Here is a 14,061-nt window from a genome sequence, read left to right as displayed (position 1 = left end):
AGAGAAAAAAGCACTTGAGCCACCCCAGGCTCCCAAATTACATTAAACTTATCCTCTAGGCTCATTTTATGATCCCAGCCTTAAGCGCTCTCGGGCTAATGATCATTAAGAAACACTATTAATTTCTGGACTAATTTCTACTTCATCTGCTTTGCCACCTCATTAAAGACCACATAGTTACCTGGGGATGATGATGGCATCATTTTAGCAATATCTCTACATTTTCACCCTTTTCTAAGACGTTGGTGTTTTCATGGTTGCAAAAATCCACAGCAGCAGCTTTGCATCAGGTAGTGGAATTACAGGAGGCTGGAGCCAGGCTCATCTCGGTGATGCCCAGTGACAGGCCAAGGGGCAGTGGGTGGAGGCTGAGGCATTGGAAGTTCCATGGAAACATGAGGAGGCATTTTTTCAGTGTGAGGGTGACAGAATCCTGGAACAGGCTGCCCAGGGAGGTTGTGGAGTCTCCCTCACTGGAGATATTCAAAAACCCCCTGGACACGTTCCTGTGTGATCTGGTGTAAGAGATCCTGCTCTGGCAGGAGGGTTGGACTGGATGATCTTTCGAGGTCCCTTCCAGCCCCTGACATTCTGTGACTCTGTGTGATTCTGTGATTCTTAAGGGGCTGCTGAAGTATTTGGTGGGTTTTGTTTCAGTTCTCGTGGAAATGGTTTATCTGATCTACAAAAGGTAAATAGAGGCTGCAGAGGCACGTGCCTTGTGAGGGCAGACTGTGCAGTGAGATGGTGCATTTCAGGGTGCAGCTCGATTATCTAGTGCAAATACCAGCAATAGGGATGGATTTGCTGAAGGATTTTACAGGCAAATTGCAGCTGACTCAGGCCAGCTTCAGAAGGTGGGAAGTGAACAGTGACGGATGCTGCTTGTTCCTGAGCCATGCCTGTGCTCCCTCTCAAAAAGGGAGGTGAAATCCCAGCTTCCTGAGCTTTCTCCATCTAAAACTGAGCTGTCTGAAGCCACTAGCCTGGCATCAGAACACTTCATACTCTGGACAAGATGCTTCCCTGGGAGAACAAGCCTTGGTTTCTTACTCAGAAGGGAAAATTGCTGCAAATTAACAAGTTTTCCTCTAAGGTACCCAGCTATATGCATGATGTCTGTGGGTTAAGCTGTACATACTCAGTGCAGCACTCAGAGTTCCTTTTGCAGCCACACACCAGTGCGAGTTCAGATTTGCTGCCAGTTATCTGCACAGAGCTTCAAGAGCATTTTGAAATCTGCCATTTGTGACCAGCAGCACCAGGGGAGGGATTGTCCCACTGTACTCTGCCCTGGGGAGGCCATACTGAGTACTGGCTTTGATTTTGGGGCCTTCACTACAAGATATTGAGGTCTTGGAAGTGGGACCTGAGAAGAATAACAAAGCCACTAAAGGGTATGGAGAGCAGGGCTTGAGAGGAGCAGCTGGGGGAGCTGGGTTTGTTTAGTATGGAGACAACGGGGCTGTGGGGAGACCTCCCTAAAAGAGGCTGGAGCCACGTGGGCGTCAGTCTCTTCTCCATACTAACTGTGATAAGAGAGGAGATGCCTCAAGTTGCATGAGGGGAGGGTTAGGTTAGATGTGAGAAGAAGCTTCTTGACTGAAAGGATTCTCAAAGACTGATGCAGTCTGCCCACAGAGGTGGTTGAATCCCCACCCCTGGAGGTGTTTCAAAGAGGCAGAGATGTGGTAATGAGGGCCATGGTTTAGCACCAGACTTAGAAGAGTTAGATAAGGACTTGATGATCTTTCAGGTCTTTTCCAACTGAAACAGTTCAGTGATTCTCTGACCATGGCTAACTCCTGTGTATATGAGAACGCAGTGTTGTGAGATTCTATGGAATGTGTATCATTTTTAGATGTGTATTTGTCCTCTGCCATCACACAACACCTAAAAGAACCAGTGCTGTTTAACATCTACTGCTAGTAGCCTCGACTACCTCTGCCACAATGCTTTTCATCTAGAAACTTCTTACATTCTTGCCACAGATCTGGAAACTGAGACCCAGAAAAAATCAGTGACTTGTCAAGGTCATTAAATGAAATGGACCAAGAATGACAAAAGGGTACTTGGACCTCTCAAGCAGAAGTTGCCTTTCTGGCTGACTCTCACAGTCACTAGTTCACTTGCTTCTTTGTGCTCTCCTTATCTCCAGTATAGGGTTGGTCAACACTATCTTTTTCTGGGCTTACACATTCTAGGGGGACTAAAACTTCTCAGTTTTCATTGGCTGATGTATTATCAGCCTCCCTAGTTACTCTGAATGCAAACAGGACAAGATCTTAACACTACCATGCATCCAGAAGTTCTTTGTTCTTTAAGTAGCATGAAGGGTTAAGCATAACTGAAAGGAACATCTTTCTCTGTTTATGCTTCCCCTGCTTTCATCTTATATGGGAAGTGGTAAAACCTCAAGAGTATTACTAGAAACACTTGCAGAGGGTTCTTCAGCCTGTACTGTGCTCAACAGCAACTAAAATGTCCACCCCCTCAGAATGCATTTTCCTGATAGCTTCCTAACTGCCTTTGGCACCTGAAAAATTGACACATTGGCATGGTTCATCATGAGCTTGTGGCATTTGCTGCTGAGACTAAGAGAAACTATTGCAACACTCTTTGCCTTATTAGAAGCAGCATCTGAGGAATCCAAATCAGCCAGCTGGGCAGTTTCAGAGGTCTCTTCTTCCTTATCAGTTGACTTCATGCTGCTACTGGGCAGTAACAAAGAGCCAGAAGCCTATGTGGCCCAAGGAAAGACAAGAACAATATAAAACCATGGCAAGAAATCAAGCAAAAGCAAGCTGTTCTCTCTTGATAACCCTGGGTGCTGGAAATTATTAGACTTAATTAAATGAAAAATAAACCCAATTTTGTGTGTGGAGTTTGCCTTTGTGAAAGGTTACAGTGTTTTGAAAGTTCACAGCATTTGACTGGGACTAGCTTAAGGCTTGGCCAGCTGTAGTGAGGTAGAGTAACACTTAAGTGTGTGTTCAAGCAGAAACCTCTGCCAAGAACAAACTGGAGGTGCCTTGCATTGCAAATAATTGCAGCTGGGAAAGGTGCTGTGGTGGAAATAGTGACTCCTTTATTTTTCCCTAGAGATCATCTTCTATCATCAAACAAGCTATCGATCCGAGAAGTTTAGCAATGAAAGCCTGATAGGGCATTTCTCTCTTGGGCACTTTGTTGTAGTTGCTCTTCAGCTGTGCACAGATTTGCACAGACTTGTGTGTTCTGTTGATTTGGCACTGCTGGCAAGAGATCCAGGCACCCACAGTTCCCTGCCAGCGATACTCAATTTGTGGAGTCCTAGCCCACAACTAACTGGATTTTGAGCTGGCCACAGAATAGGCAAGCTTTGATGTGTATCTGCTGAGAGCCATATTCAGTAATGTTCTCCACTGACACATCCTATCTGCTCTCTCCTCAGCTCTCTCTTATCTTGTTCTCAAACTCTTTCCCAAGCAATGACCATATGAATTTTCTTGCATTTGTCATCTTCACAGTCACTCACTGCTCTGCTGGGACTGCCATCCCCTCCCGCTCCTTCACATTCCTCACATCCTCTCTTTTTTTCTTCAGTTCTAATTGTCTGTACTTGTGCTAGTTTGAGCTAGCTAGAATGTTTGGGTGAGAAGAACTAGATTACAGGCTGTGAAAGGGAAACAGGGTGATGTCTCTTTTGCTCATAGGCTTGCTGAGAGGTATAAGAACAAGAATCCAAACATAGATAGGGCACTACTTCTTCTTGGGGCATTGCTTGAGCTGCATTTCTCTCTAGCCTCTCAGCCATCTCCCTGATTAATCCACTTTGCTTCCTAACCCCCTGACCAAACCTTCACTCTTCCTTGGGACTGGGGTAAGATTGAGAGGGGTGGGAGAAGGTGGAAGAGCAGTTGGGAGCCCCTCCTGGGGACTCAGGTTTCTGGAAGGGCTGTTGTGTTTCTGTATTACCTTTTACCTTGTGTATCTCTGTATATAACTGTATATACTGTAAATATCTGCTTGTATATTGTGCCAGCTGTAAATATAAGCTTCATTCATATTTCCAGAGCTGGCTGAGTCTAGTTTGGGTAATTTCTAAAGTAGGGGGGGGCAGGGAACACTCAAACCATCACAGTACTTGGACATCCCATCAAAAGGTTATAAAATGTTACTGAAGTCTCTTCTTCAATTCCTAAATTAGGAAAAGCATAGAATCATAGAAACAACCAGGTTGGAAGAGACCTCCAAGATCATTCAGGCCAACCTAGCACCCAGCCCTAGCCAATTAACTAGACCACAGCACTAAGTGCCTCATCCAGGCTTTTCTTGAACATCTTCAGGGACGGTGACTCCACCACCTCCCTGGGCAGCCCATTCCAATGGCAAGAGAATGTTCTGGTTAGAAGGGACCTCCAAAGTTTGTCTAGTCCAAGTCCCTCTGAAACAAGCAGGAGGATCCTCAACTAGATCAGGTTGCCCAGAGCCTTGTCAAGCCTCACACTGAATTATCTTCAGGGATGAGGCCTCAACTACCTCCCTGGGCAACCTGTTCCAGTGTTCCACTACCCTCATGGTTCCTCAGCGAGCAGTGCAGCAGTTTGGCTGCCCCTTTTTCAAACCTACCAGTAGTCCAAAACTGCTTCATGTCACACTCATCTCATAGACTTCATGAGGTTATTCCATCTTTGCAGGACCAGCTGAGTGACCTCTGCCAGCTGCAGTCAGAGCAAACTGCTCTTCCCTTGTTCACCACCCACTCACACCCAGAGCACAAAATAGACTCTGGCACTTCCCTGCTGCGGACACCTGCTCTACATAACCACAGTGCTTCAAACAGGGATGTCTTGGCTTTGTGTTCAGTTTCCACAGTGATAATTTTGGTTGTCAGCCAGAAGGGAGGAGATCAGTTAGTGAAAGCATGGCTTTTCAGATTTTAGAGATGCTCCCAGGTTTCAAGAAGTATTAGTCCCTATCTCTCTAAATTGGACAGAATCTTTTTCTCACTGGAAAGCACAAAATGGAGCAGTCCTGCTGCCAGCCTCAGTATTTTTTGTAGACATGGCACTCTGGGACATGCTTTAATGGTCATGGTGGCAGTGGAGTGATGGTTGGACTCAATGATCTTAAAAGGTCTTTTCCAACAAAAACCTTTCTATGTTTCTATGACTTTCTCAGGACTATTTAAGCAATCTGTAATTTTAGACCACAACTGCAAAAAATATTTACTGAAGTACTGTGTTTTGGGGTTGAAATTCACAGACCTAGAAGTAAAATATATTTTCCACAGTTCTAGGCTGTTTTCTCACTTTATTTTGAATCTCCTAGTAGCCTGCCTGGGTAGCAACTAGATAACAGAAGCTGATAAATCACAAACTGCAATCAAATGAGGAAAGCTTTCACAGAAGACCGAATTTGGGCAGGAAGAATGAGTTTCATTTTCCTCTTGACCACCAGACCAGCATGAATTCTTTATGTAAAATGCCATCCATGTTTCAAAACATCACCTGCTGCACTGCAGTATGTAAAAAGAAGTCTCTGCCAAATGTGTTTAGGCCCCAAATTGGGCAGAGATTAATAAGAAAACCCATCACTGCAGTGGTGGGAATTTCAAACACCCCTGGGAGTACAATCTTTGCAGGAAGCTTATAGAAAAGATCTCCAAACTCAGCTTCCATCATTATCTCCACAGCATCAGTCAGCAAACCTCAACTATCTGCTCCAGGCAGGGCAAAATAATTGGTAAATCCTGTGCAGAAGTAGATTTTATCTTTCAGATAATATTTGTTTTAGAAAAAAATGAGGGCAGAGTAGAGAGAGAGCTCTAACAAAATCCATGGTACTAAAGAATGGATTCTGATTTCCCCAAGAAATGTTTCTAGAGATAAGCCTTGAGGCCTCCTCTCTTCTAATCTAGTCAGCTGAGGTTGGGTTGCTACCCACAGTATCTCAGGGAGGGGCTTTGTTCCCAGAAGAGATTGGGAAGTAGTTGTTCCAATGGAGAACTACCAGTCTCTGACCCCACTTTGTCCTCTCTTCCTCCTGCAAACCTCTCCAACTTACTGAAATCTGGTCAACCAGTCTCAGACCAGTGGTGTAACCTGAGCCCATGGGATAACACCAAAAATATTTCAGCTACCATGTTTTAAGAAGGCTGAGGATGAGAAGCAAAACATCCTTCCTGCAAAGTGGCAGCCTCTGACAGAGGGACCAAGTAGACAACAGGAGAAGACAAACCCTTTAGCCGCTGTGGTGAAGTGTGATAAGGACTATAAATCAGACACTACTCTTACTCCAAAAATAAGGCTGAAATTTCTTGATTTAGAAGTATGGTTCTAGACCTAGAGACACAAACTGTTTACTTGGGAACAGAAAACACCACTGGCTTTTATTTTACTATACCCTTGGAGAGGGTACCCTTCCTGGGAGGTGGAAGTGTGTACCACTTTCCCCTTCAAAAGCCACAGTTCTGTCCTGGTGTAAATCCCCAACACCAGGGGTTTTAGTGTCCTTGATCCTTGAGTGCACAGCTCAGGTGTGACCTCCAGTGAGGTGCCAAAACCCCAGAAGACCTACCTCTTTTCTTACTTTTCCCCTGGACAGGTCTGTGCCCAACACATTGACCTCTGGAGAACCAACATATCTCAGAGTGCTTCTGTGTCTATTTTTGGAGTCCAGACTTGAACTCAGCTATCATTTTGCTGATAAGAATGTTTTTACTCTGTGCCTTGTTTATTTAAATGTCAGCCCTTTAAATCAGAAGCATCCCTCACTCTGTGCATAAATCTGATAGAGCAGAGAGAGGGATGGGAACTCTAAGGACAGGAAAAATGACATTAAAATTACACACCCTATGCAGAAATGTTTTCTTAATTGCTATTGTTGGGATACAAATAGCCATGGAAGCATAGAAGCATTTTGATTTGAAAAGACCTTTCAGATCATCAAACCCAACCATTTTGCAATGTCTGGTGCTAAACCATGGCCCTCAGCACCACCTCCTTGCAGCTTTGAAACACCTCTAGGGTTGAGGGTTCAACTCCCTCCCTGGGGACCCTATTCCAGTCTGTGAGAACCCTTTCAGTGAAGAAGTTTCTTCCCATATCCAACCTAACCCTTCCCCTGGTGCAAATTGGCATGGCTAGGAAGAAGATACCTCCTACAGAGAACTGAGAGAGTTTAGAATATGGCAACAGAGTGGGATGAGTATTGAGGAACCCAGGGAGTCAGCTTTCTGCACATGCAGATTAAACCACTTAAAAAGTGCCACTGCTGGCAACATCAAGGCCTCGTCATAACTGCAGCTGTTTATAATGGGATATTAAGCTTTAGTTATGGTACTGTCTCAGGCTGCATAAACCACCAGTAATGGACACAATAAATAAGATTCTTGCAGATTACTTACTTGTAGCAAACAGGAGGCTGCTCCCAATTTTGCTTTGCAAGGCAGTTCTGCAGTTGAGAGGTGGTGGGATGGGTTGAAAGGGAAACAGGACTCCGACTAGCACTAATGAGTATGGTCCCAGTAGGTGTGAATCAGTAGGGGAAGCAGTGGGGTAAAGCCTTAGCCTTGTTAATCTAGCAGACCTCTGCCAAAATAGGTAATAACAAGTGTGACCTGCTTTAACTCCACAGCAGTAAGTTTCTTAGCGCTACTGAGAGATTTGGGTCCTGATAGTAGGACTGGGAAGGATAGATGGAGATCAGATTGTTGATCATAAGGACTGAAACCAGACAGAGTTTGTGCTGCTAGGGACTGCCTGCTCCCTGGAGAAAGAGAAATGTGCATGAGCTTAAGCAGGTGAAACGGACGTGTGACCTTACGGTGCTAATCCAAAAGATGACTATCTCCAAAGTCAAGGGCATTTCTGGCTGTAGCATCCAGCTTGACTGGACTGGTTAATACATAAGGAGAGGTAAAATAGCTGTGTCTTGCAGTAATGCTTCCTAGCCCACAGTGACCTACTAGAGAGAAAACCTAGTACTATCCTCTGCCAGCTGCTTAAAGACTCAGAAGCTACATCCATACAGTCACAGGCAAGGAAGGGCAGTGGCTTGTCAGTGGGTTTTGTGGTCCCCTCACATGAGTAGGATGGGATCTGTGAGCTACCTGAGGCAAGAATTTCATAATCTGGCTTACAGCCATGGTGTCACTTAGCAAAAATTCACCTCATTAAAGCAAGCAACTAGCACCTTTTTTTTCCCCCCATCATGGCTTTTATGGCTTTCAGAAGGTGTAGTTGTTGTCTTACTCCTGTTTCTCACTGCTGAAATTGAGAGATTCATGACCCTGTGCAGAGAGGTGGGATGTGTGTTACTCCAGCTGACGCTGACTGCAGCAGAAGCTAGGTCAGTCTAGTCGTGAGGCTGTTTTCAACTCTGCCACTTATGCATGTGGTAGGACACTGGAAAGGTCTCTTCATCTCCCGTTCAATCGCCCTACCTTTCAAACCATGCTGTCTTCTGTCTGTGGGCTTTCACTTCTTCCTTGTACAAATGAGCCTGTAAGGTTAGAGTTCCCCATAACCCCATTTGGGTGGAACATGTTGCCTCTCTTCTACCACCCTGACCTTCCAACAACTGCTTACAGGAAAATAACTGGCCAAACTGAGGCCAGAAGTAAAGCTGGATCTTGATTCAACCTGCAGCACAAAACAGGTATTGCTTCTCGTGGGAAATGCTTATGTTTTACAAAGGTTTTGTGACTCCTCAGCCTTTCTGGGCATCTTCTGCCTGGTATCCTTGGCCTCACCACCCTCTCAGAACACTCTGCTGGGTGAACAAAGAGCAAGACATTCCTATCCAATAATTTCTCTTCATTAGTAACAAACAGGATTACCAGAAATCCAGTTTTTGTTTTTAATACTCTTTCAATTTCAAAGCTGGGGAACCTTGCAGCCAAATGCATTTGGCTACAGCAGCTGCACAGGCACACAGACCCTAGATAAGCTAAAATTGTTTTTTAAAATTGATTTTTCCCCCCTCAGGCAATATTGTTCTGCCCACTTTCTAATCTTTAATTGGATGTTAGAGTTAGCACATTGCTAACTTGGCTCACTATCCACTTCATTCTGGTTTGACTGCTGATAAAGTAATTATACCATCTGACATAGCAAAGGACATCTGAGGAACTTGGAACAACGGGATGCTAAGACACATTGGCCATTCAGATACATCATGTTGAGTATTACAAGGGCATACTTACTGTGGTCCAACCAACCTGCTGACCCAGGTCTGTGAAATACAGTGTAATGATGGAGGAAACAGCAAGGCTTTGAATGTTAATGAAATCCTTCAAATAGGGCCCATCTGTAATGGAAAACAAAGAAAAAGCCAAGAGGGAAGATGCTTGGTCACAACTACTCCATGAATGCTCCAGGCTTGGAGCAGAGTGGCTGGGAAGCTGCTCAGCACAAAAAGACCTGGTAGGTTTGACTGACAGCCAACTGAAGATGAGCCAGCATGTGCTCAGGTGGCCAAGAAAGCTGACAGCATCCTGCCCTGCATCAGCAGTAGGTGTAACCAGCAGGACCAGAGAAGTGATTGTTCCACTGGACTCAGCAGTGGGGAGGTCTTATGTTCAGTTTTGGGCCCCTCACTACAAGAAAGGCACAGAGATGTTGGAGTGGGTCCAGAGAAGGGCAGCAAAGGTGACGAAGGGTCTGGAGAACAGGTCTGGTGAGGAGCAGCTGAGGGAACTGAGGTGATTTAGCTGTGGCAAGGGAGTTCACAGAGAGGAATAGCAGAACCTACGATATCAACAAATGGCTGAAGGGATGGTGCGAGCAGCGGCGTTTTGGGTTTTTTGACCATGGGGGAACTTTTACTGCGCCGGACCTGCTGGCTTGTGATGGGGTGCAGTTATCTAGGAAGGGCAGGAGAGTCCTGGCACTGGAGTTGGCAGGGCTCATTAGGCGGGCTTTAAACTAGGTCTGAAGGGGGTGGGTGAGGAAATTACTCTCTCTGAGAAGGAGAGAGATGGAAGGAAACTAAGGACAATTGAATCGAGAGCCCAGCTGAAGTGTATCTACACCAATGCACGCAGCTTGGGTAACAAACAGGAGGAACTGGAAGTCCTGGTCCACCAGGGGGACTACGATGTAGTTGCCATTTCAGAAACTTGGTGGGACGACAGGCATGACTGGGCTGTTATACTGGAGGGATATAACCTTTTCAGGAGAGATAGGCAAGGGAGAAGAGGAGGAGGGGTGGCCCTGTATATTAGAGAGTCACTCCATGCCATTGAGCTAGAAGTGAGGGATGAAGGGGTAGAGACCCTGTGGATTAAAATCAGAGGTAGGACTAATAAATCTGACATCCTGGTTGGAGTCTGTTACAGACCACCCAACCAGGATGAGGGAACAGATGAGATATTTTACAAACAGTTGGAGGCTGTCTCAAGATCTTCAGATCTTGTCCTTGTGGGTGACTTTAACCTGCCAGATATCTGCTGGGAACTTAATTCGGCAGAGAGGAGGCAGTCCAGGAGATTTCTGGAGTGCATGGAGGACAGCTTCATGACCCAACTGTTAAACGAGCCTACCAGGGGTCAAGCTCAGCTTGACCTGCTGCTCTCCAACAGAGAAGGGCTGGTAGGAGATGTGATAGTGGGAGGCTGCCTGGGGTGTAGCGACCACGAGTTAGTGGAGTTTTCAATATACAGGGAGGTAAGGAGGCACTTCAACAAAACCTACACCTTGGACTTTAGGAGGGCAAACTTCAATTTGCTCAAGGAACTTATTTCCAATGTCCCCTGGGCAGCAGTTCTTGAGAACAAAGGGGTCCAGGATGGTTGGACTTACTTTAAACAGGAGCTCTTGAAGGCACAGGAACTGGCAGTTCCCACGTGCCGAAAGATGAGCCGCAGGGGGAGGCGACCAGCCTGGATGAGCAAAGAGCTCCTGAAGGAAGTGGGGGAGAAAAAGAGGGTGTATCGCCTCTGGAAGGAGGGGAAGGCTTCTCCTGATGTGTTTAAGGAGGTAGCCAGACTATGTAGGAGAAAAATTAGAGAGGCTAAGGCTCAGCTAGAACTTAGGCTGGCCACTTCCGTGAAAGTTAACAAAAAACACTTTTATAAATTTATCAATGCTAAAAGGAAGGGCAAGAAGAGCCTCCACTCCTTACTGGACCAGGAGGGGAACACTATAACTGATGATGAAGCAAAGGCAGAGGTCCTGAATGCCTTCTTCGCCTCAGTTTTCAACAGTAAGGAGAGAGGAGGAGGAGGCAAATGGCCTCTTAAACTGGGGGATGGGGTCGGGGAGCAGTGTGTTCCCCTGGAAATTCATGAGGAATTAGTTCAGGACCTGCTGAGCCACCTGGACACCCACAAGTCCATGGGACCAGATGGGATCCATCCCAGTGTGCTGAGAGAGCTGGCAGCTGAGCTGGCCAAGCCACTCTCCATCATTTTCCAGCAGTCCTGGCTCACCGGAGAGGTCCCAGGAGACTGGAAAATGGCCAACGTGGTCCCCATCCACAAAAAGGGTCGGATGGAGGAACCTGGGAACTACAGACCTGTCAGCCTGACCTCAGTGCCAGGGAAACTGATGGAGCAGGTTCTCTTGGGGCCAATAACTGCGCACCTGAGGGATGGCAAAGATCTCAGGTCCAGCCAGCATGGGTTTAGGAAGGGCAGATCCTGCCTCTCCAACCTGATCTCCTTCTATGATCAGGTGACCCGCTTGGTGGATGTGGGGAGGCCTGTGGATGTGGTCTATCTGGACTTCAGCAAGGCCTTTGACACTGTCCCCCACAGCAAACTGCTGGCTAAGCTGTCAGCCCGCGGCTTGGATGGTAACACTCTGTGCTGGGTTAGGAACTGGCTGGAGGGCCGGACCCAGAGAGTGGTGGTGAATGGTGCCACATCCAGCTGGCGGCCAGTCACTAGTGGTGTCCCTCAGGGATCTGTGCTGGGCCCCATCCTCTTTAACATCTTCATAGATGATCTGGATGAGGGCATCGAGTCAGTCATCAGCAAGTTTGCAGATGACACTAAGCTGGGGGCAGATGTGACTGAGCTGGAGGGCAGAAGGGCTCTGCAGCGGGACCTTGACCGCCTGTACAGATGGGCAGAGGCCAATGGGATGGGGTTCAATAGCTCAAAGTGCAGGGTGCTGCACTTTGGCCACAACAACCCCATGCAGAGATACAGGCTGGGGTCGGAGTGGCTGGAGAGCAGCCGGACAGAGAGGGATCTGGGGGTACTGATTGATACCCGCCTGAACATGAGCCAGCAGTGTGCCCAGGTGGCCAAGAGAGCCAGTGGCATCCTGGCCTGCATCAGGAGTGGTGTGGTCAGCAGGAGCAGGGAGGTCATTCTGTCCCTGTACTCTGCACTGGTCAGACCACACCTCGAGTACTGCGTTCAGTTCTGGGCCCCCCAGTTTAGGAAGGACACTGAGATGCTTGAGCGTGTCCAGAGAAGGGCGACGAGGCTGGTGAGAGGCCTCGAGCACAGCCCTACGAGGAGAGGCTTAGGGAGCTGGGGTTGTTTAGCCTGGAGAAGAGGAGGCTCAGGGGTGACCTTATTGCTGTCTACAACTACCTGAAGGGTGGTTGTGGCCAGGAGGAGGTTGCTCTCTTCTCTCAGGTGGCCAGCACCAGAACAAGAGGACACAGCCTCAGGCTGCACCAGGGGAAATTTCGGCTCGAGGTGAGGAGAAAGTTCTTCACTGAGAGAGTCATTGGGCACTGGAATGGGCTGCCTGGGGAGGTGGTGGAGTCGTCGTCCCTGGGGCAGTTCAAGGCAGGGTTGGATGTGGCACTTGGTGCCATGGTCTAGCCTTGGGCACTGTGGTAAAGGGTTGGACTTGATGATCTGTGAGGTCTCTTCCAACCTTGGTGATACTGTGACTACTGTGACAATGGTGATGATGTCTGCTGCACTCATAGGCTTGCTGAGGTGTATAAAAACAAGAACACAAAACATAGATAAGAGAGTGTGTGTGGGTCTCTGTTGGAGCCTGTGCTTTCTCTCTGGGCTGCTTTCTGTGTCCCCCTAATCCTTCTGCTTTCTAACCTCCCTTGCTGATCCTCCAAGCTCACCTTGCATATAAGGCAAACTTTGGGATAAGGTAGAGAAGTGGAAAGAAGGTAGAAGGGCAGCTGGGAGGCCCTCCTGGGAACTCTGGTTTCTGTGAGGGCTGCTGTGTTTCTGTATTACCTTTAACCTGCATATTTCTGTCTATAGCTGTATATATTGTAAATACCTGCTTGTATATAGTGCTAAGCTGTAAATATAAAACTTCATTCCTTAACTTCCAGCTTGGCTGAATATAGTCTGGGTGATTTCATAAGAGTGGGCAGCAGGTAACACCCAAACTGCCTCACTGACAGCTTGTGTTGAAACTTTTTCATTCTCAGGCTTTTTTATGATAGGTGGCACCATCATGATGAATGCCCCTTTTGGGGCAAAGAGCTGCAGCTCTTTTGTAGGTTGTTGGACACAGGCAGACCAGGTCTAACTGAGCATCTTCATAGTATTCTGAGGCATCTGCTCCCAGCCCTGATGGCCTTTGAGTCTACAGGGAGAGACATAAAATGGTAGTATCTGTTTCTCTTTTGTTTCCAGAGGCAGTGAACTGCATAGTGGGAAACCCCAACAGTCACTGGCACAGGGTGTTGTCATGGCTGCAGCACTTCTTTTCTCTTTTATACTTTATTTATTGTCATAGAATGATAGAGTAGTTTGGGTTGGAAGATATCTTAGAGATCATCTAGTTCCTAACCCCCCACCATGGGCAGGGACACCTTCCACTAGACCACTTTGCTTAAGGCCTTGTCCAACCTGACCTTGTTCCTTTTAATATATGTCATTGACTCTCTGAGCCAGTCAGAGTGCTAAATTCTAACAGGTGGTGAGCCCTGATTTTCTAGAGCTCTGCAGTGCTATGTGTCTGCAAACAAACTGCTACACAGCCTGTGGCAGCTTCATCTCCCACTGCTACATCTACCAAGAACTGTTGTACTAGCACAAGTAAAAAGGCTGCCTCCTCTAACCAGTTGCAGCTCCTGATGAGACTGTGAACAAGTCTTAAAATGGATCATGCAGTGAATGAAGTGAGTGAATGGTTT

The 14,061-nt window shown here is 46.9% G+C and overlaps 1 protein-coding gene across 1 annotated transcript in view; it reads right to left on the bottom strand.

The window, feature by feature from the left end:
• Window positions 1-14,061, bottom strand: part of TECRL (trans-2,3-enoyl-CoA reductase like) — an 87,438-nt gene that overhangs the window by 25,179 nt on the left and 48,198 nt on the right. The window contains exon 4 of the mRNA XM_064148519.1: window positions 9,191-9,294. Within this exon, the coding sequence (XP_064004589.1) occupies window positions 9,191-9,294 (104 nt within the window). The remainder of the gene's footprint in view (window positions 1-9,190; window positions 9,295-14,061) is intronic.

This window comes from Pogoniulus pusillus, chromosome 9, assembly GCF_015220805.1.
Source record: "Pogoniulus pusillus isolate bPogPus1 chromosome 9, bPogPus1.pri, whole genome shotgun sequence".
In the NCBI taxonomy this organism is placed as follows: Eukaryota; Metazoa; Chordata; class Aves; order Piciformes; family Lybiidae; genus Pogoniulus; species Pogoniulus pusillus.
Note: the sequence above shows the minus strand (reverse complement) of the source record. Positions and strands in the feature narration are given on the sequence as shown.